General features: G+C 47.0%; 1 protein-coding gene and 1 long non-coding RNA gene across 4 annotated transcripts; one reads left to right on the forward strand and one right to left on the reverse strand.

The window, feature by feature from the left end:
• Positions 1–1,937: 1,937 nt before the first annotated feature.
• Positions 1,938–22,632, reverse strand: DHODH (dihydroorotate dehydrogenase (quinone)). Of its 3 annotated transcripts, XM_019801523.2 has the most exons (11): positions 22,523–22,632; positions 20,190–20,402; positions 19,860–20,059; positions 19,510–19,592; positions 16,520–16,707; positions 15,814–15,927; positions 14,996–15,149; positions 14,663–14,822; positions 14,158–14,208; positions 4,504–4,727; positions 1,938–3,066 (listed from the first exon to the last, which is right to left on the reverse strand). In XM_019801523.2, exons 1-11 carry the CDS (start codon positions 22,541–22,543, stop codon positions 3,023–3,025), a joined length of 1,452 nt encoding a protein of 483 aa, XP_019657082.2. In that variant the 5' UTR covers positions 22,544–22,632; the 3' UTR covers positions 1,938–3,022. The 3 variants fall into 3 exon arrangements, with proteins under 3 accessions (XP_019657082.2, XP_034495319.1, XP_002921002.1); XM_034639428.1 differs by lacking the exons at positions 1,938–3,066; positions 4,504–4,727 and adding an exon at positions 12,416–12,518; XM_002920956.4 differs by lacking the exons at positions 1,938–3,066; positions 4,504–4,727 and having other exon boundaries at positions 13,860–14,208; positions 22,523–22,543.
• On the forward strand, positions 9,183–16,655 carry LOC109489896. Its single transcript, XR_004619225.1, has 5 exons — positions 9,183–9,371; positions 14,512–15,000; positions 15,505–15,661; positions 15,907–16,121; positions 16,532–16,655. It is a non-coding gene; the product is annotated as an uncharacterized LOC109489896 (long non-coding RNA).
• Positions 22,633–23,397: the final 765 nt, after the last annotated feature.

Below are 23,397 nucleotides of genomic sequence, written 5' to 3' on the forward strand. Positions count from 1 at the left end.
AACTCATGCATGTGTGGTCAGAAAATGTACAACAAAGTAGGCAAGAATATACAATCAGGAAAAGACAGTCCCTTCAGTAAACGGTGTTAGGAAAACTGGACAGCTACATGCAAAAGAATGAGACTGGACCACTTTCTTTACACCATTTACACCAATTAACTCAAAATGGATTAAATACTTGAATGTGTAAGACCTGTAAAACTCCTAAAAGAAAACATAGGCATCAGAGGGCAGGGGGGTGGGGGAATGGGATAGACTGGTGATGGGTAGTAAGGAGAGCATGTATTGCATGGTGCACTGGGTGTTAACGCAAGTAATGAATCATGGAACTTTACATCAAAAACTAGGGATGTACTGTATGGTGACTAACATAATATAATAAAAAAATATTTAAAAAAAGAACAAAACAAAACATAGGCAGTAGGCTCCTTGACATCAGTCTTAGGAATGTTTCTTTGCATACTGATAATTTTTTTTATCAATTCTGATGATCTTTGCCTTTTAATTGGAATGTTTATTTGTATTTAATGTAATTCCTAATAGAGCTGGTTTCAAGTCTACCATTGTGCTATTTGTTTTATATTTAATCCATACATCTTCTTTTGTTTCTTGTTTCCTGCCTTTTTTGTATTACTCAGTTATTAAATTTTTTTCTCCCTATTATTTTGTTATATATTCTTTTTTTTAAAAAAAAGATTTTATTTATTTATTTGACAGAGAGAGAGGCAGTGAGAGAGGGAACACAAGCAGGGGGAGCAGGAGAGGAAGAAGCAGGCTTCCCACCGAGCTGGGAGCCCGATGCAGAGCTCGATCCCAGAACGCTGGGATCATGACCTGAGCCGAAGGCAGATGCTTAATGACTGAGCCACCCAGGCACCCCTATTTTGTTATATATTCTTGTATTATTTTTCTCATGGTTATTCCAAAGATTTCAAGATATGCATCCTTGAATTATAATCTGTAAGTTCCTGCCTTTACCACTTCCCAAACAATGCAAGAACTTTACAACAATTTAATTCTCTTTACCTTCTCCCATCCTTTATGTTATCTTTGTCATATACTTTACATCTGTATATTATAACCCTCATAAGCATTTAAAAAAAACAGTTGCTAGCAGGTGGATGTGAGGTCATTTGAAATGTGAATAAATAGAAGCCAAGAAGACAAATTCAGTGTTGTGGAAATTTAAAAGGAAAGGGACAAATTCAAGAGAATTTTCAGAGAAGCAAATTGCAAAACTCAGTGAGTAACTAAATATGGGGAAGACAAGGCTTGAAAATGACTCAAGGTGTTAAACTTGAGACTCAGGGAGGAAACTAATGGATACATATGGACAGGCTGGGACTGGGATGTTAGGGTTTGGGTGGGAAGAAAAAACATTGAGCTCAAGTTTTAAAATGAATTTTATGTGAAATTGGGGCCTAAAAGATGACGTGTCTGGAAACACAACAGGATTTGGAAATCATCTAAATATAATACCACTTTTGTTGGAAATTTTGTAAGAAATGAGTTTATGGGGGCGCCTGGGTGGCACAGCGGTTAAGCGTCTGGCCTTCAGCTCAGGGCGTGATCCCGGCGTTATGGGATCGAGCCCCACATCAGGCTCCTCTGCTATGAGCCTGCTTCTTCCTCTCCCACTCCCCCTGCTTGTGTTCCCTCTCTCGCTGGCTATCTCTATCTCTGTTGAATAAATAAATAAAATCTTTTAAAAAAAAAAAGAAAAAGAAAAAAAAGAAATGAGTTTATGAGGGGGCGCCTGTGTGGCTCAGTCGTTAAGCGTCTGCCTTCGGCCCAGGGCGTGATCCCAGAGTCCCGGGATTGAGCCCCACATCAGGCTCCTCTGCTGGGGCCCTGCCTCTTCCTCTCCCACTCCCCCTGCTTGTGTTCCTTCTCTTGCTGGCTGCCTCTCTCTCTGTCAAATAAATAAAATCTTTTTAAAAAAATGAGTTTATCAGGGCACTGAATATAAAAGAAGAAATATTCATTCGTTCATCAAATCTTTATCAAGTGTCTACAATATGTCTAGGTGTTCTAGGTGCTGAGGCTATAACAGAGAACAAGTCAAACAAAATTCCTGCCCTCCTGGAGCTGACATTCTAATGGGAAAATAAACAATGATTAGTGGATGGAGTTGGAAGGACATCATTAATTGAGACAGAGGAGTGTACCATATGTAATAAGTACAATTTGTAAAGATGCTGTCCATGAAAACTAGGAGCTGGAAAAAGGCCTGAATAAGGCAGAAATACTGTATTTTAACATTTCTCAAACTTTGCTGTTGCTCAAACTTTAAAATCTCATGGGAGTTCCTAAAAATCCTGATGCCCCTGTCATACCCCCTCTATTACATAAAGATGCATGCTGGTGTGCACCAGTCATCAGGATTTTTTTTTAAGATAGCCAAAGTGGGGAAACTGATGAGGGAACAAAGACAAGAGAAGTATAGCTAAAATTAAATCTCCTTACAACTTGTAACCCACTGATAAATACCTGAGACATGAAGAGCATGACATTGTTCAAGAAACTCATGGCTGCCTTCATGCTGATGTTTCATTACAGACTAAAAACAACCTTATCTTGACAAAAGCCAGACCTCCAAAGTCCCGTAGACCCCCCTTTCACCGTATAGAAATTCCTTAGAAGCTTACGTTATCTCTACCCACCCTTCCTCCACAAACTTAAAATATATAATCAGTCGCTTCTCACAGTTGCCAAGCGCAGCTCTTTCTGCCCACAGGCCTCGTCCCCATTCTATAATAAAAGCAGCTTTTGCACCGTAAAACATCTCAAGATTTCTTGACCATTGCACTCGACCACGCGCATCAGGAACCGAGGCCACATTTCATCAAAGTTAATATCCTATGAATTATAAGCAAGAGAAAACCCTGCCAATTAAACTCTGGCAGAATGCTTAAGATGCCATCAATTTAAGATGCATCTCAATTTCAGAGATGTTAAAAAATGGCAAAATAATCAGCATTTCAGAATTGATGGAATACTGTGGACACACATGCATGGGCAGTCACGTGATGAGAACCACCAAATCTTCCCAGGAGTGTACTGGACCTAGAACAGAATAAATAATTGAGAGTTGGATTCAGAACAGCACATGTTGTTCAAAATTTCGGTTTGTCTTGATAAGAAAATTAAACAAACATGTTCCCACCATTCCTCCTCTTTCTAGGTTATCTCGGTTATCTCACTTTCCCTCAGCCACCAGGGGCTAGGAACTACGAGAACCCACTGTGCCTGGAACACGGACATTGTTTCCTTAGTGCCACCAATTCCCTTCTTGACAATTGCATCCCTGGCGGACATACATACTGATGTTCTGAGCTTTTTATAAAGGTTCTCAAAAGTAGCATCAACACCCCCCTCCAAAGAAAACATCAATCCTGACACTTTATAAATGAGGAACTGCTGAGTTCCAAGATTTTAAATCAGATATTATCCTCAAACCAGTTTTCTATCAGTAAAATAGACAGAGCTGGTAAACCCAAAGAGTCTGTCAAAACTTCCAGTATAATCTGCCAGTGTGAAATTGGTCAGAGGTCAAAGGTGTGAGGATATTGTTAAAGAACAGAATTCAACCAAGTAAATTTGAGGATCTAATTAGCTTTATTCGGTGATTGATGAGTCAGCAGCATCCCATCTAGCAAGTAGAGAGTATGCTCTGAGGAGTTGTACAAAACAAGGTTTTTATAGAAGAAGGGTGAGCAAGGAAGTTATTGGCAAAAAGAAAGAAGGAAAGAAAAAGAAGGAATGGAGGGAGGGAGGAAGGGGTTGTTTCTGGCCAGGACATCTTCTTTTGGGGAGGAAGGGAAGAGGCAAGGTTTTCATCATGCAGATGACCTCACCAGGGCTGATCAAGAAATTTCAGACTGATGGTTAAAAGGTCACATTCCTGGAATCGGTTGAAACTGTAGTTAAGTCTTGGTTTGCTGTCGTGGGGGATAGGAGGGGGATGATTCCATTTGGGGCTCGTTTTTTCTTTTTCTAACATTATTATAATCATAATAATCCCCTTGTATGCACCTCTAGAAATTCCCAGCGTGGACTAAGTCAGCAAACTCCACTAACGGAGATAGCAGACCAGAACTGGGGAAAGGACAACACCAGCAAACCCCAGTAAATGGGGACTGTGGACTGAAACAGTCGACAGGATTTCAACGTGGAAATGCAAGACTGAACCAAGGGCTAAGGACTGGCATTTGGTTAGAGCCTTCAGTAAGTCTAGATTGACCCCATCTTGGAAAGCCAATTAGATCAGAAGCTTGAGGCGGAGAGAGTGGAGCTCAAAACAGAGAGGAACTCACTACCATGGAAACAGTGGGAAAGAGACTGAACTCCAAAGGGGGTTCACAGGCTCCACATCTGTTTTTTAGGGAAGACCCTAAAGCATTGACACTCGAAGCAGGAGAAGCCTGGTGCCACAAATGGGAGGCTACTTTTAAGCATGAGCAGTCCCCAGCCCCATGCCTTCCCACACCCCGGCACACCTACCCAATCCTGCCAGGCCCTGGGGCATCACCTCCGGGAAGCAGGCGAAGACCACGTGGACCACGGCTGCAAAACGCATTAGGAAATACACCAAGGAAACTGTGTAGCGAAGCATTTGGGAACAGTGTCGCCACAGTGCCAGCCAGGTTCTGGGAAGAGTTGAGCCATCCATTCTGGTCCCATGACAGATCTCTCTAGAAGGAATGCTGTTAAAACTCTGCTTTGAGCTGCAAAAAAATAGGATTTGCATTATTATGGCCCCGGGAAATTGTATGAAATTACTCCTGGCCCCACAGAGAGAAATCACTGCAGCTGCCTGAGGCTATGCCCCCAAGTGACTCTCCTCTCTGCCAGGGGAGCACTGGGCTCCTTCCGCTGTTGTAGAGTGCGTCCCACTGGATTCCTGTCGGTTGTGTTTGTATTTGTCTCTTCTGAGATGAGGAGAAGTGGCAGAAAACTCAGCTTCATCCCCAGCACGCAGCACAGCCGCTGGCGGGAGGCAGAATCTCAGTAAATGATTGTTGGGAGAACGAGTAAGTGAAAGAGCAAATAAATGTGGGTCAGCCTTACTCTGTGTGTGTCTTTCCATCTCTGTCTGTCTCTGTCTGTCTGTCTGTCTGTCTCTCTCTCTCTCTCTGTCTCTCTCTCTCACACACACACACACACACACACACACACACACACACACACATTTTCTTGGTTATATCAGAGTCTCAGATATAGTTGAAATTCTCCCCTAAATCAGAATGATTTCTTTTGGGTCCCCAGATGTGGGATCCATACTTTTGCTCTGTTGAGGTAGGAAGATGTCACTGCATTCACTATATGACTATAAATTCAGCATCCAACAGAATGGTCAAAGCTCAAAAGGCTGGCCAGCTTCTCAAATAACCAGGGACCAAAATGGCAGCACCAAGGTTACGCGTCTTCCCCATGCCTGGGGGGAGAAGGGCGAGTCTTGCTGACCCAGGAAACATTCTGACCCTCCAGGCACAGCTTTGCTCCTGGACCCACCAAGTCAACCCTAGCGGTTAATGGAGATCAAGTGGTGCGACCAGATTGCCTTCATGTGCTGGGACTGCTTTTGTTTCCCCTGGGACACTTCCCAAATGGAGTTTTCAACCCCCAGGAAACCTGTCCTGGTCTGGCAAAAATGCGGACTTGGCATGCTTACTACATTTCCTCTCCTTAAGGCCCTGACCTTTGGAGCCTTGTCCCTGAGTTGCTGCTCAGCTTTGTATTTCACAAGCCTGCTGTGGGCCAGTTCAGGTCATTCCTGCTCTGCTCCTGCACACGCACACTTGTCCCCTGCTGTTCTCTTACACGTAACAAGCCACACTAACTCCATTTCTCACATTTATAACCACAAGGCTCTTACAGAAGATTTCACTGCCAAAATTCAATCAACACTAGAGGTTAAGTAACATGTTAGTCTGAGCACAATCTCAAGGGGTGCTGGCACCAGCGATCTACACCTGGAGGAGAGAGAAATCTTGAAATGTGTCTTAGCCAAGTAGAAAGCAGATAACATACCTGACAGGCAAATTCAAGATTACAGTAGGCCTTCATATGGCCTTAGCTGGGATTAAATTTGGCTACACATGAAAGAAAACCCCAACTAACAGAGACTTAAGCACACAAGGTTTGATTTTCTCAAAAGAAGTGGGAAAGTAAACTGACAACGCTGGTGCTGATAGTTCAAAGAAGCTCTTTTCAGCTTTTGCCTCTGAAGTGACCCTGATTCTCAGGTGTAACATGGCTGCCAGAGCTCCAACCATCATACCCATGTTCCAGGCAGCAGAAGACTTCCCAGAAGTTGCACACAATACTTTCATTTATATCTCTTTCAGTAGGATGTGGTTACATATCCACACCCAGATGCAATGCAGCTCAAAGGCTGAAAGAAATATAACCTTTATTTTGTGAATAATTGTAGAATATAGACCTGTTTACAAGACAACTGACCTGATGTCTTCAGAGGTTACTGTTCTGGATTTTAAAAGACAAAAGAGACGTAGGTGAGCCTTGACTGACTGTGGGAGATATTTTGAAGACAATGAGGAAAAATGGAATATGTTAGAGGATATTTGAGAATCACGGCTGATTTCCTTAGGTATGATCGCAGAATTATGGTTTCACAGGAGCATGTCCTTATTTTTAGAAGATGCAGGCTATGAAGTACTTAGGAATGAAATGTCCTGACATCTACCACTTCCTTCAGAATGGTACATCAAAATACAATATATCAATAGCTAAAAATATCGATAGAGAAAACATGGAAAAGATAGTAAGAATTACTGAGCCTAAGTGGTGGGGGTATGGACATTTATTATACTATTCTTCAACTTTTCTGTATGTCTGAATTTCTTATGATAAAAATTAGGCGAGAGCAATTCCCCGTTTGGTTTGGCTATCCCATGGTCTTTCACGTGAGGTTGGCTGCCTCCTGGAGAAAGGGAATGATGTTCCTATGGGCCCTCTTGAGTCAGTTCAGAGGGTCTGCTGGTGGGTTGGTTCCCCACAGTCAGCCAGGGTACATTTCAGAGCTTTTGAGTGTGGAGAGAGAGGACTACATCTTGGCCCTCAGCTTCTCCAAGGGCCTTCCCCCATCACCCAGGATACAGCAAGGCAGCAAGGACCCAGGAATGCCACCACCCATGGGAGATAACAACGTGGCAGAAGGTAGAAAATGAATCCACTACATAAAATCATCTTACAATGTGAAGGCATCGGTCTTATATTAGGACACTACTGGGTAGAGTACAACAAATGCTAGACCCGAAACTAGAAGAATCTACCCTCCCTCCACCGTTTCTGCGCGTAACGTCTGTGGAGCATTTCAGCTTCATCCTCTGTAAAATGAGGATCGTGACCTCTGTTCCCCTGCCTCACAGGGCTGTCAGAGGGCCAAAGAAGATATCGTGTGTAATTTTCTGTAAACTTACACATGTACAAGATCATTAGGAAGGTGAGCTTCTTGTCCAGAACTCCTTCATCCCATTAGGCTCCCATGCAATTATCCACAGACACCAGGACCAAATGACATTTTTCAAAATTCTGCTTGTAGTGGTTTAGAAATATCTCCACAAATTCTTTGGTTTTCCTCCCTTCAAAAATGTAACCATATTTCCCCTCCCTTTGAGTGTAGGCTGGACTAAGTGACTTGCTTCTAACATACGGTTGCCAGATAAAATACATGACACCCAATTAAATTTGAATTTCAGATAAACAACAAATCATTTTTAGTGTAAGTATATCCCAATCTTGCATGGGTTATACTTACACTAAAAGTTTATTCATTGTTCATCTGGAATTCAAATTAAACTGGGCATCCTGTTGGTTTTGCTTGTTGGTTTTGCTAGAACTGACAGCCCTCTCCCAATGAACAGAATGAAGCGGCATAAGTCACAGTACATGACTCCAAATCCATATCATAAAAGGCATTGTAGCTTCTACCTTGCATTACTCACTCCGGGAGAAGCCAGATGCTATGGTTTGAGGATCCTTGGGCAGTCCTACGGAGAGATCTACTGACATATCCTGCCAACAGCCAGCACCTACTCCCGAGCCACAGGAGTGAACCACCTGGAAATGGATCCTCTAGCCCCAGTTAAGCCTCAGCTGACTGAAGCCCCGGCCAGTGTCCTGGGTGCAGTCTCATGAGAGATGCTGAGCCAGAACCACCCTACGAGCTGCTCCTGAATTCCTTACCCAGAGACACCTTGTGGGATAATAAATGATCGGCGTTTCAAGCTGCTGGATTTCACAACTTCAAGATCAGCCCTGGCTGGCACCGACGTGTCTACAGAAGTTTCCCCACCTTTCCCAGGCTCTGAGCTTTGATCACCATACCCCATTCTACCACCTTATTTCAGACCAATCAAGTGACCAGGGTAAGTATCCCTGAAGGCTTTTTAAAAAATTATTGGTACACAGTACAGGCTATCTGTTCAAAGAAGATGAACTTTTTTTTTTTTAAGTAGGATCCTTGCCCAACATTCCTGCTCCCATCCTCATGGATAACTGGACAAAATGTCTGGCTACAGAGCTGAGTCAGAGCAGCCTATCTGAAGGTCGGCCGAGAAATGGCTTTTTTTCAAACACTGGATGTGTGTGACTTGATGTACCTACCCCTTTGAGGGGAACCACTGCCAGAAGGAACCCCAGCCCCTTCTGATACAACGCTATGCCCACTTGTGGGCCTCACCGGCGGGAGGCTGACCTGAACAGGCGAGAATGGGAGAACCCAGGAAAACTATTCCCCTTCTGTTTTCCTTCCCTGGGGTCTGACTAGTAGAAGACTCTCTTTCTCTCTCTCTCTCTTTCTCACACACACACAGAGACAGAGACAGAGAGAAATGGATGTGGCAGTCACCCTGCCTGCAGCCCAAAGTGGCTTGCTAAACCCACAGTTCCGGTTTTCTTTTTCCACAAGGAAGAGACATAATGTAAGCTATTCCCCAGGGAGAAAGTAGAGCAGAGCAGCTTACTCCTGACCCATACTCGGAAATTCCCATGTGGAGCGACATAAGAGGCGAGGGGACCCTCCCTTACAAAGTTGGAGAGAAAGTATAAATTGGCGTACCTCGCTCTAATGGCAGTTTAGCAGTTGACTACCAACAATCTAAGTGCATATAACCTTCGCCCAAATGATAACACTTCTGGGAACGTATTTTACAGAAATTCTAGAAGAACAGAAGATGCATAAACCAAGAGACTCGCTGCCGCACTGCCTGTGATGGAAACAGTGAGGACAGCCTACACGCACCCAGCATCAGTCATCATTGGTGGGTCTGTGCTGTGGAAACCCCCAGTTCTGTTAAAAAATGCACGGTAGATCTAAGAGAAGAACACTGGAAAAATCCGTGATGGTAAGTGAAAAAAGCAAGTTGCAAAATAAGATTTAACTTATTAACTGCTTATATGTAACTAATGTAAAACTGGCCAGGCCAGTTATGCACGGAACACAAAACCTAAGGGTGAACAATGCATCAGCAAATGGTATCAGCAACTCTGCACACCATTCCACTCAACGATCCTGGGCCCCAAAGGGCTGGCTACCCAGGCATCGTCAGTCTATGTCTCCTAGCACTGTGGGCTTCTCTGGGCTCCCGGCATCATTTTGAGAATTAAGAAGAATTGCTACTCCTTATCCCATGTGGCCCCTGAACACAGTCCAACTACTTACTCTGGTCCTCGAGGGAGAAGCAGCAGCCTGTTGCAACTGTGCTAAGAAACAGAATGTCAGTCTCCAACAGAGAACCTTCCGAAGGGTAACTCTTCCTGATCCCTTCCCTTTCAGAGCAGTTAGTCATAAGCCATTAGGTGGCACAGAGCAAGGCAGGTGCCTGCAACGGGCCAAAAGACGAGCAGGTGGCTCAGAGTATCGAGCCCACACAGAATGAGAAGGGTGTCCACAAAGGAAGTGGAGGGGAAACTTGGTGTGGAGCGTCAGAGTCCCAGCCAATAAGGAAAGTGACCACAGAGCGGGGACAGGCCAACACAGGGATCGGAGCTTCAATGGTGTGAGGAGGCTGTCTCTGCGGGGAGCAGCCCAGAGCTGGTGTCAGAGCTGCACGATGTCAGGAGGGCTGGGGGATGGCAGAGGGTGGCTGGCCCCAGGCAGGGGAAAGGATGCCCACACACTGCAGAGGGTAGGAACTGGAAATAAGATATATAGGAGAGGATGGACCAAATAAGGAAACAGAGTAAACATTAAGAGAGCCAGGTTTTCCATTGTCAGAGAGGGGAGTCACAAATATAAGGAAGGGAAGAAACTAGAATGAACTAACGTTCATTTATGGTTTGCAATTGGAATTGAAGGCATCAGTCTGAACTCATGGTTTTTAATATATAGAAACGTGTTTGGGGGGGTGCGTGTGTTTGGGGGGGCGCATGTGTGTGTACGCACTTACACACGTGTATATTCCCTAACTCTGTCCACTGAGAGGGCCTGGGAGCAGCAACCCCCCAGTGGCATTGAGCAGCCCCCACATCCAGATCTTGATTTCCTTTTTTTTTTTTTTAAAGATTTGATTTATTTGAGAGAGAGAGACAGCACAAGCAGGGGGAGGGGCAGAGGGAGAGTCAGAAGCAGGCTCCCCAGTGAGCAGGGAGGCTGATTCGGGGCTCAATCCCAGCACCCTGGGATCATGATCTGAGCTGAAGGCAGACGCATAACCGACTGAGCCACCCAGGTGCCCCCAGATCTTGATTTCTAATCATTCTACAATAGAAGGAACCAGGGCTCCTTGGAGGAGTAGCTGGTTCCTGGGCTGGGACAGGGAAATTATCTGATAAGCCTGGAGTATCTTGGGTCAGAAAGCAAGGAGATGCTAAAAGAATAATGATGACATGTAAAAAGGACACACAAGCCACCTGAAGAGACGTCCATTGGCCCCAAATAGAGGACAAATTAGGCATCAAAATATGATAGTAATAGATTTTGAGCCTCTCAATAAAATTGAAACCTATGAGGTCACACTAATATAAACGAAGGTTGGATGAGGAACTGATGATTGCATAGTTTCAAAGTACCTCCCTATAAAATATTTCTTAATTACCAAGAAAAATAAGTCACTCTGCAGTGGGCAAGCCCAGCAGACACACCTCCGAATGACCCACGTGAACATCACCAGCAATGGGACAGATGGCTGCGTGTCCCCCAGCAGGACACAAGGACACGGCTCTGCTTCTCGGACGTTTCTGCCATAGCCGCAGAGCCTGACTCCACGCACGGCAGAACACCAGGTGAACCCAAGTGAGGGAAACTCTACACAACAGCTGGCCTATCTTCAAACGCGTCAAGGACATGCAGTCAAGGACGGGCAGGAACTTTTCCACACAGGAGACTCGAGACGGGACAAGCAAGCACAGCATGCACTTCTGAGCTGGACGCTTGCATGATGAAGGACTGGATTGGGACAACTGGTAAAACACGACACCGGCCTGGAGGAATTTTCTCTTGTGTGTATTGCAGTCCACAAACTCAGTGGTCTGAAACAGTCACTACTAGCTCACAGTTCCTTTTTATTTACTTATTTATTTTAAGATTTATTTATTTGAGAGAGAGTGTGTGTGAGTGGAGCAGGGGCGAAGGGACAGAATCCCCAGGCTGACTCCACACTGAGCGCAGAGACTGACGTGGGGCTCGATCTCACGACCCTGAGATCATGATCTGAGCTGAAACTGAGAGTCGGAGGCTCAATCGACTGAGCCCCCAGGCGCTTCCAGCTCACTCCTCGGTATCAGTAGTTGAAGCTCAGCTGGGTTTTTGTTTTTGTTTAAGATTTATTTATTTTAGAGAGAGAGCCCACCAGCAGAAGGAGGGACAGAGGGAGAGAAATTTTAGAGCAGACTCCCCCCTGAGCACGGAGCCCACTGTGGGGCTCAGTCCCAGGACCCTGAGATCATGACCTGAGCTGAGCCTCAACTCCTTAACAGACTGAGCCTCCCAGGTGTCCCATCTGCTGGGTTCTATGCTCAGGGTATCACAAGGCCGGGATCAAGGTGTTGGACAGGCTGGGTTCTTACCCAGACACTTTGGAACCTGCTTCTGCGCCCACTCAAGTCTTTGGCAAAATCCAGCTCTTTGTGGCTGTAGGTCTGAGATCCATTTCCTTGCTGGTTACCAGCCAGGCGCCAACACCTTCCTTCTCAGGCCCCCCACCCGGCTTCAAAGCAGCAACACTTTGATCCCTTCTGATGCTTCGAATCTCTCTGATGTCTTCTTCCCCCAGAGAAAATGCTTGCTTTTAATGGGGCTCATGTGATTAGACTGGACCCCCCTGAGTAATCTATCTTCAAGGTTGCTCCTACCTTAAGTCATGTAACTTAACAGTCACGGGAGGGATATCGCATCACACTGTTAGGTTCCAGAGATTAGGACAGGGCATTGGGAAGGGGGGAGGCATTGCAGAAATGCTGCCTACCGCACAGCCCGTAGATGAAGTGACGTATCAGTGCCCATCTCCTGACTTGGATGGCTGTGTTGTGGTTGCATAGCAGAATGCACTTGTCTGCAAGAAATCCACACTACAATACTCAGGATGATGGATCATCAATTTACTCTCATACAACTCGGTATTAAAAACCAGTTCTTTGTATTATTTTCCTAAAATTATTCTATACATGTCTGCGCAGAGAGAAAAAAGAGAGCTATGGACACATCTGTATATCAAAAGAAAAATATCTGGAAAAATCTAGAAAGATTCAAAAGTTACCTGTGATTACCTCTGGGAAATGGAGTTATTTAAGGGGGAAAAGAGGTCCACAACTTCTATTTGGGGGCTATTTTTAAAAAAGAAAAAAAACAGGAGAAAGGTCTTTGAAAAGGAGAGTGGGAGACTGGCTGCTGGTTTCGTGGCAGAGAGTGAGCGGACACAGAAGGGCCGGGCTGAGGCCAAGATTCAATGCTGAGACAACGGGACACATCAGCGCCGTTACCGTCCTGGGCCTCTCACAGAGCGACCGAGACATCGAATTTATTTTTTTAAAGATTTTATTTGTTTGACAGAGGGAGAGAGACAGCCGGCGAGAGAGGGAACACAAGCACGGGGAGTGGGAGAGGAAGAAGCAGGCTCATAGCGGAGGAGCCTGATGCGGGGCTTGATCCCAGGACCCTGGGATCACGCCCTGAGCCGAAGGCAGACGCTTAACGACTGCGCCACCCAGGCGCCCCCGAGAAATCGAATTTAGAATAAAATCTGCATTGAGGAGATGGGAACAAAGGTAATTTCCTGGCGGCTGTGAGGGGGGCCACACCCCAACAGCACTGCCCAGACAAGGTTTCCAGCTTCTCTCCACCATTTGCTTTTCAGTATTGAAAAGACTGGTGTTGCTCAATCTCTTTAACGATACGCCTCTTTAGCATCTTGTCTACAGTCTGCAAGAACCTTGAGAACCTGTCTGCCCAATGGCACCCCAAGTCACAGATAATAAAGAAAGGAGACAGCAAGCACATTTTCCTGTGATGGGTTGAATTGTGTCTCCCCAAAATTGCTATGTTAAAATCCTAACCGCCAGAACTGCAGAAAGTGCCCTTATTTGCAGAAAGGGTCTTTCCAAATCCTATCTTTACCGAGGGAATCTAATTAAATTGAGGCCATGGGGTGGGGCCTACTCTGACGTAATCGGTGTCCTCATACGGAAAGATGAGGACCCAGACTCACAGACGGAAGACGATGTGAAGACAAAGAGAGAATGGCTAACCCACGAGCCCAACTCTTGCAACTCTATGTTTGAAATTTTAAAAAAGTAAAGATAGAATGAGAGAGTCAAGCTCGTCGGAAGCCCGGTGCAGACTGCAGGCAGCAGAGGCCAAAGCCCAGGGCCCTCCAAAAAGGGCTGGGATTTAAATCCAGGTTTTAAATGGCTTTATTTTTTCCATGATTTTTTCCCCTCAAATATTTAATGTCCTTGCAATATTAAAGGGATTTGAGTCCAGAAAGAATCCTGAATACAGCTCATGGTCCGACAAGCAATTAAAGCCATGTATCGATTCAAGTGACCTCATGATTGGCTTTGACAAAAGTCAGGCCGGAGGAAAGGCTCTTGTGGGTTGGGGGATGTCGCTCTCCTCTCTCAATCCAGCCACAAAGGCCCTCCTGATTTAGTGAGAAGATTCCAGATCAGGCTTGCGACAGACAACATCCTCACCTCTGATGATCTGCTCCAATGGCATCTGTGATTCTGGTAAAACCCTGCTCCCTGGAAAAAGAGAAAACAAAGCAATTTCAGTAAATGGTGAAGGACAGGCCCTGCTCTCGCTGGAAACCCATATTCACCCAGGATGTCAGCCCCATAACTGCCTCTCTCTCCCCCAGAGGCATGCCTTGTGCCTCCCACATGGTCTTCACACCAGGAAGGAAATCAATGTCGAGTATTAACAGCCCCCTAACCTCGAGCCAATGTTCCTGAACAGGGATGCTGCCCAAAGTCTGCAGGCCAATAAATACCACTGTCTTGGCAGTTAATTGTGAATTCCTTGGCCCTGTTTGTGCTTTCTCATAGGAGCAACACAGTAATCTTCCCCTGTGTTTTTGAATCCTTTTTGAAGGAGGAACAAATAGGGACAGGTAAATAGCATCTCCTTCACTTGAGTCATTCTGAATTGATACCACATTAACGTCTCCTGTTTCAAGCCACCCATGGCCCCACTCACTTCAAAAGGGCCTCCAGCTCCCGCTTGACCCTGCCCACCACGGGCGGTCCGCGGTAGGTGAGGGCCGTGTACAGCTGCACCAGGGAGGCCCCCGCCCGGATCTTCTCCAGCGCGTCCTGCCCACTGCTGACGCCACCGACCCCGATGATGGGGACTCCGCCTGCACCGAAGCACATGCAACAGTGTGAGGAAGGGCGGGCAACGCGAGCACCTCGGTTTGCCTTCCGCCCTCCGGCCCCTGCGGAATGCAGTTCAGGGAACCCCGAATCCGATCAAACCCCAGAGCCCGATGAGCCGCACGCAAATCTGAAGACACAGGGACCGAATTCTTGCCTTTGGTGAGTGCATACATCTCCCGGATGGTTTGGGTTGATAAATCCCGGAGAGGCTTCCCACTCAGCCCTCCTATTTCAGAGCGCAGGGCACCCTGGAGGCTGGCAGGGCGGCTCACTGTGGTGTTGGTGATAATCAATCCATCGATGCCCAACTGCAGTGTGAGACAAAGAAACAGCCCTCCGGTCATGGCACAGATGGAGCTGGAGAGGCTTCCCTGAGGGTCTGAGCCAGCAGCTGGGCCAGGTGCCCACACTACAGCCCCTGGAAGCAAGAGCCATAACAGAGCTCACGATGCTTCTAGAACAGGTGTCTGGATGAGCCTCAACATAACCATAAGCAGTCAACCCATATCGCCACCCACAAGGTTCCACTAGCACACAGTTCAATGCTTAGAGCCACTCATCTGAGTCCTGCCCAAGGTCCCGAGGTGGTAAGTGGTGGAACTAGGATCTGAACGCAGGACTTGCAGGTTCAGTCTGTGTTTGCACCACTCTCCTATGACACAGGGACCTGGGGTCAGACTGGAGAGGGTCACAGAATACCCTAGTCTGACCCAGGATGCAAGCGAAAGCCTTCAAGCCCTTGCCGGATAAATCTGAGCAAAGAGAGGAGGGAAGAAGAACAGGAAAATGACTCCTCCAAACATTAGCTTTGTATTCTGTGGTAAGTTACATCATGACAGATACCAAACCACCTCTCACTGTCACAGAAAGGAAGCCACGCGCTAGCCCAGCTGGGCAAGTGCCCCCCTCCCCCCAAACCCCCACCCCTACCCTCACGTTGAGGGGCGTCCCAGGGCCCAGCCCAACTCGCACCTCTCTCACCACACTAGCAATATCCTCCTTGTCCTGGGCTGTGAGGTCGGGTGCGATCTTCACCAGCACAGCTGGCTTGCGTGCTCCCTGCAGGGCGTCCCTCTCCTGCAGTACCTAGAGCAACACACCGCCAGAGACAAGGACCCCTGAGGCCACAGCCCCCAGTGCACCTGACCTGCAGCCCCAGATCAGCATGTTCTCACACTGAAGCAGCAGCAGCGTCTCCTTTCCCGGAAATACAGCTCCCGGTTATGCCAAAGACCCCATCAAGATGGATCTGATTCTCTTGAACCAAGGGATCCCCAAGAGTAAGTCCTTACTGTTGTCATTGGCGTTAGCTAATATATTAAGGTTTACTTGGACTTTTTTCCTAAAAGGGATAACAAGGAAATACTGTCACAAGTACTATTTGATAAGGAGTCATCCAATCCATTCATTCAATGTGCTCATTGCTAGGGACAGAGAGACCCAGCCCCCTGCTCTCACAGAACCTTATGGTTTAACAGCAGGGGCAGGTGACTGAGCCATTAATCGCTGTTGAGCGTAATCAGGGTTACTATAGGGGATTACGAGTATAGCAAGGGGTCCCATCGGTCCAGGTGCTAAGGACAGCTCCTCAACAGTGAAGCTTCCCTCTGGAGAAAGAACCGGAAAGGAGTGGGCAGGACAGGCTGGCGGAACGAAGTCCGGACAAGTAATTGCTTACCTTGGTCAGCAGGTGGCGCAGCTCCGCCTTTCCCTGAAGGCTCCGCAGCCCAGCCGTGTTCGGACTGGACACGTTCACTACCAGGTAGTCCGCCAAGGGGCCCAGGACGCGAACCCCCTCCGCGTAGTCCGCAGCAGCGTCCACCGAGGTCTTATTCTTCCCCAGGTTTATTCCCAGTGGCAGCCCCTCTGTGAAGATCGTTCGTCAAGATTTTGTCCCCAAGCGCCATTTCCCGTGCAACACGCTGAGGCCGTTCTCGACTACACAGCTCGGCAAGCCTCCACCTCCGCCTGGGATCTTCCCGGGGCCCGGGGGAGGGGGGCAAACACCAAGAAAGCTGCGGGGTGGGGCTGCCTGCTGACCGCGGGGAGCTCCCTACCTTTGCGCAGCAATGTCGGGGCAACTACTGGGATGTTTTACTGCATTGTGCCCTTTCTCTTTTTAAAAATTTAATGGAAAATGGAGAGATTAGGACTGCAAATACAAAAGCTGGGGTTCATAAATGTAATGAGGGCGGTCAGAAATCCAAGCTTGTCACAAGGGGCAAATGTTTACTCTCAAGGGCTGTTTGCTGGCCTTGAGTCAAGTGTCTAGGTGGGCATTGGTGAAGAAAAAGCACAATTAAAGATTATGTATACAATACTGGAAAATGTTTTCCACTAATCATGCCTAATATAGAGGTATAATTCTTTTTTTTTTTTTAAGATTTTATTTATTTATTTGACAGAGATAGAGACAGCCAGCGAGAGAGGGAACACAAAGCAGGGGGAGTGGGAGAGGAAGAAGCAGGCTCACAGCGGAGGAGCCTGATGTGGGACTCGATCCCATAACGCTGGGATCATGACCTGAGCCGAAGGCAGACGCTTAACCGCTGTGCCACCCAGGCGCCCCGAGGTATAATTCTTTTATAACTTAGAATTTCAGTTCTCTGAGGAGGGATTCCCCCTCATAAATAGGGTGAGTGCACATCCCAGTGGTCCCAGAAGAGCCCCGACGGCTGCTGTACCCTGGGCATAATTATTAACGCCCGCAGCCTTCACTCTCCAAAATGTCTCATTTTGCACAGTAAGTATTATGCCAACCAACTTAAAAACCGATGGGATTATCAACTTGCATTTTGGACTTGGAGAAAAATACATTTCAGAAACCTGCTATACGTGAAAGCCAGAGGTTGTCTGTACTTCTAAGCCACCACCCTATCTGCAAAAGTCACTGGTACGTCAGTGGTGCTGGCTGCTTTTTCCAGCTGGTGGTTGGGAAAAGACCTGGAACAGCAAGTGAGCCCCCAAAATGTGTGTCAGGTCAGTGGGATCAAAGAGCAGCATGTAGTATTGCTAACCACCTTCTCATACCCTAAACTGGTCCCCCTTTTAATCACCAACTTAAAAGTAAATACTCCCTGGGGAAGGTAGGTGAGGAGGGGGTTAGCACCCAGTTAGACAAAAGCTCCACAAGGCCTCCAAGCTCCCCCAGTCCAGCCTCCACCAAGCCAAGCAGGTAAGCCGGCTTTAAAAGGAGCACCCCTTTCATGCAGCTAATGGATCTTCCATCAGCAGTGAGCTGCCCAAAGGCCAAGACTTTCAAGTTAGAAATTTCTGAATTACTCTGTCCTCAAAGGGCACCACAGTTTTTGCAATTCATGTTCCTTATTGTGCTCGCAATAAGCTATCTTCAAGTCTTCTAGCTGCAGGAAAACAGGATGTGCAGAACTCTGCTCTCAGATTCTCCTTCAATCCATGTTTGTGCTGGAGTGGGGGTGAGGGGATGGGCAAGGGAGAATGGGAGAAAGCTCGCACTGGGAACAATTAAAAGAAGGAAAGGATAGGGGCCCCTGGGTGGCATAGCGGTTAAGCGTCTGCCTTCGGCTCAGGGCGTGATCCCTGCATTATGGGATCGAGCCCCACATCGGGGTCCTCCTCTATGAGCCTGCTTCTTCCTCTCCCACTTCCCCTGCTTGTGTTCCCTCTCTTGCTGGCTGTCTCTATCTCTGTCAAATAAATAAATAAAATCTTTAAAAAAAAAAAAAAGAAGAAGAAGGAAAGGATAAAAAACAAAAAAAAGGAAAGGAAGGCAAGAAGGAGGGACAGTATCACATGCCATGGAGGTCATATTCTAAGGTTCAGAGCTCCCCAAATGGGAAGGTATGTAGGACTCAAGGTCTGCTTCTACCAAAGCCTGGGATTTCCAAACAAGGTCATTTCCTCCTCCTAAAATCAGAGATTGTTGACTGCCTTGGCCCTTTCAACCTCACTTCCTCACGTGAATCTGATGTCCACAGGTTTTTCTCATCTTGCCACCAGGCCATTTAATGAGACTATCACTCCTGGAAAGAGGTCCAGAGGGACCCAATGAGGAAAATGGCCACAGCCCCACACAATCTCAGAGGGCGACTGGGAAGGCACGGTGAGGACAAAATAGTGCTACACGCACTTACGTGCATCCTGCAGCACAACAAAGCAGAACCCCCCCCCAACATATGGCAGCATCCCCCCAGGTGGCCTCCCAAAATGCATGGTGTCTCTGAACGAGTCATGAAGGCTATTTTCCCAAATGCCAAGATCAGCTCTCCCGGAGTAGGAAGGAGTATGAGTAATTTTAATTGTCTTCTTTATGCTTCTCTGTATTTACTAATGGACTAATTACACAAAAGGACAACAAAGCAAGACAGAGAAGATGGCGCTCAAGGCCTGCTCACATCTCCCACACGTGACGAGGAGAAGCGGCTTTGCTTTGCTCACTTCTAAGCTGCCCCAGTTATGATATAACCCAGGTTATATAACAAGGCAGAAACTAAGTGAGTCTTTGCTAAATTGTGAAATTCAGTTAAAATCTTGGTGGCTGTGGTAAAGCCGGGAAAATTCCCGAGTTCCATCGTGGTTTACTTCCTATTGCTCAGTCATGTTTTTTTCACTAGGAATGTTCCTGACGTCTCCCCCACAGGTTTCCTTCCAATAAATGAAGAAAGCCCCTCTAGAGCACCCCCACTTTACCTTCTGTGAGCCTGGCCTGTTTCTCCCGTCTGGCCCGCAACCTGTGTTCCACCACCGAGAGTCCATGACTGTTAAATCCATATCTGTAGCACAGAAGTGGGTGGGAGGGGGACAAGGTTAGAGCCCTCAGCCAGAAGGCATAGGCTTTGGAGAGAGGGCTTCATGGCCATTTCCATTACACTTCTGACTTTCAGAAACAGGAAAAAAAAAAAAAATTCAGAGTCAGTTCTTAGACTTCCAAAGTCTAAACACCCCTAGAACTCCTAGAGAACTTCTCAGAGCACCACCAAACAGAAGGAAAGATTTAAATTTGTAAACAAGCCACTGTTCCCTCTGGGCTATTCACCTACCTGTTAATGACAGCTTGGTCCTCAGGGAGACGGAAGACCCTGGGTCTGGGGTTTCCTTCCTGAGGTTTCGGAGTGACACTGCCTATCTCAACAAAACCAAAGCCCATCTTGTAAAGTCCATCCACAGCTTCCCCGTGCTTATCAAATCCTGCAGCAATTCCAACTGGATTTCGGAATTTATGGCCCAGGACTCTCACTTCCTAGGAAGAGGGAAACAAAGCCAGAGGTACATGGGCTATCCCGGTGTTTCTCAAAGTGCAGGCCCCAGCACGTCTATGTCAGAATTACCTACAGAGCTTGTTAATCAGAAGGTGTTCCAAGAGCACCTACCAGCATGTCAGAGTCTTGAAACGTGGCACGAGGAAGGAGCCCCAAGGAGGTGACACGAATGGCCAGCCTGTGGGCTGACTCAGGGTCCAGCAGCCTCTGCATAGCCGGCATCAGGTGTTCAGCATAGAAATGTTCATCCCCCATGGCTGTCAGGTAGGAAGTGAAGAGAAGTCCTCCGCCCCCCAGGATGACCACAGCATCCTGGGCCCGCTTCTGGGGAGGGGAAAAAGCCCACTGAGATTCCCTCAAGGCCAGACTGCAGTAACTTCTCTGAGCCCTTTACAGCCGTGCACACAGGACATAATGACACGTCACATGAAGCAATGTCCCTAGCCTTCTGCTAGCACTGGTCTCCTTCATTTCTAGTCCTGCTCACACCTGGCCTCTACTTTCAGCGGCTATAACCATACTTCTGACACTCATTGTGCCCTGAAAGACTCCAGGCCAGAGGTTTCAAGAAAGGCAGTATTGCCTCCTAGGGGACCTGTGGTAGGCATTTTGGAGGAATGCTACTAGAGTTAGTGGGAAGGAATCAGTAAAGGCAGACATCCTGCACTGTTTTAGGCTCTCTGACAGATGAATTGTCCCTGTCCTGTATGACTTCTGATCATCTTACTGACATTCAGTATGTAAAAAGTATCTATTCATATTATCTGAGCCTATATTCCACCACATGAACACAAACTATCTCCTGCACAGTTTTCATGTACATTGACTTTTCTAGGAATGCAATTCCCTCGTAAACTGGGGGACAACTGCACTGTTTCACGTAGAACATTACCAAGGACTGTTCCCCATTTCAGAGATATCAGGAATGGTATAGTGCTTTGCTTGGGTGTTTGACAGGAAAACATACCTGAGGCACTAGAGTTTTGTTTTGTTTTAAGATTTTATTTATTTGTCAGAGAGCTTGAGCACAAGCAGGGGGAGCAGCAAGCTCCTGGCTGATCAGAGAGCCCGTTGCCGGGCTTGATCCCAGGACCTGCGCTGAAGACAGACGCTTAACGGACAGTCGGAGCCATCCACACATTCCTGAGGCACTAGAGTTTCTAAATAGAGGCTTAACCACCTGACTATATCTCACTGAGACATGCCGTAACATTTACATGCTGAAATACATGTTATTTTATTATAAATTCCTTTAATTTCTCTTATATTCAAGTTAGGACATTAGTTGAACTTTTAAAATTATAAAATACAGATTACATCATAAATTCTACTTCAGGATAATAAAAGCAGTTGCAAAATGTTTTTTTAAAAAGGAGCATCAGGTCTTATTGAGTCGAGAATCACTATCCTGTTCAAAAGGTGCTTCATAATGCTTTTCTCTAGTTAACACTGCCAGGTGATGAGTCATTCATTCATTCATTCATCTGCCCAATAGTGACAGAGCACTCCAAGAGAGGTTAAACAGAGTCCCTGCCCTCAAGGAGGACAGTCGCAGGAGGAGACAGTCATTAGTCAATGATCACGCAAATATGTAACTGTGAGGATTAGTACAAAGAAAAAAACGTAGAGGGTAATAATAGAACCCAACCCAATCTCAGAGGCAGAGGAAGGCTTTCTTGAGGAAAAGCTGACTTAAAGCTGACATCCAAAGGATAAACAGGAGTTATCTAGGATGCAGTGGGGACAAGAAAGAGCGTAAAGGCGCTCTCAGTGGCAGAGGGTAAAGAGATGCACCCAAGGAAGAGGGAAAGGAGAAAGGCTTGTTGGAAACCGAGGAATGAGGAAAAGCACAGCTTAAAAAGAACTGGGGAGATAGGCAGGGATCTTGGCCAGAATGAAGATTTGAGTTTTGCTCCCTACACAAGTTAGTGACGCGATCAGATTTGCCCCTGAGGATCACTCCCAGCTGTTAATATAGAGCAAGTATTTATTGTCTTGCTTCTAGTCTCCAGCGGATTGTAGGAACGCCCCTTAATGTCAATCAACAAGTATCTGGACGCGATTACACAAGCCCCCGCCCCAAAATTTCATCTGGAAGTGTTGGGCCATGTCTTAGTGTAACTGCATTGCACGTTGGATCCTGCACAGGATGTCAGGCAGTCATGTGTTCACTAAACGCCCGTGTGCCGGGCTCAATAAAAGTCTGGCCCACGTGCGTTGGCAAAGACCTGCATCTCCCTAGACTGGAACGTGCCGTTACACGTGTTAATGCACACGCACGAGCACTTGCAGGTGCCTTCACACACGCACAGACGTGTCCAGGGGGCCCACAACCTCGGAGCGGGATCCCGTGCACACCTCGCCCAGGTCAGCCCTCTATTCTCCTCTAGCCCCGCACCTCGCTCACACTAATCGCAGCCGCACAGCCCACTTTCTGAACTCACTTTGAGCTGTCTCCACGCCATGCTCCTTTCGCCACTGAACCCGCCTCTGGCTCATTTCCATTGGAGGAGATGGCGGCGAACCCTCCAGTCACCGCCCCGGCAGCTTTCACTTCACCAATCGCCGGGCAAGAGGGTGGGGCGGGCCGCCCCGCGGCGGAAAAGGCCTCGCTCCGCCCCGAGGGTGTGGCTGGACGTCGGCGCGCGCAATCCCGGCGGCGACGCCCCTTCCGCCCCAGACTCCTGCTTAGTTGCTGCAGGGCAGCGGGGCCCTGTGGCTGTGCTGGCCTCGCTCCTGCTGTCTGGTTCTGCGACGTGGGCGAGAGACAGCGCATATGTGCATCTTCAGTTCTAAGCAGCTCTCTCGCCAATATCTTGATCGTTTAAGTTGAACATTTGATATACTTGTGCACTCGGTAAAGCATGTATTGAGAGTATGCATCAGACACCGTAAAAAGGTTTGGAATTACTGCACTAAGATACGAGTTGAGCTCAGAGGAGATTCCATCAGCATCAGGTTTCACTTAAAAATGCCTAAAACGTATGTATGTACCTAAGTATGTGTGTTAATAAAGTGTTGGGAAATGAAGACTTTGTAGCAAAGTCCTGCACCCGAACAATTCCATTGCGGCGAAGACTTGGTGGACTCTATTTAGAGACCTTCCAAATTCAATAGATACTCTTTTTTTTCCTGGCATTTCAAGATATTTCAGTTTTCTTGTTTGAGTTCCCACTACTGTCTCCCCAGGTGCCCCCCCCCGAGTTATTTCTTTCTCTCTATACTTTCCACTTGTATGATTTACTCATATTGACTCCTGCCAGGATGACCCTTCTTGTCTACCAGTATGGCCCAGTGCTGGAAATAATTTCTTCCTACT

This window comes from Ailuropoda melanoleuca, chromosome 12 (assembly GCF_002007445.2).
Source record: "Ailuropoda melanoleuca isolate Jingjing chromosome 12, ASM200744v2, whole genome shotgun sequence".
Lineage (NCBI taxonomy): Eukaryota > Metazoa > Chordata > Mammalia > Carnivora > Ursidae > Ailuropoda > Ailuropoda melanoleuca.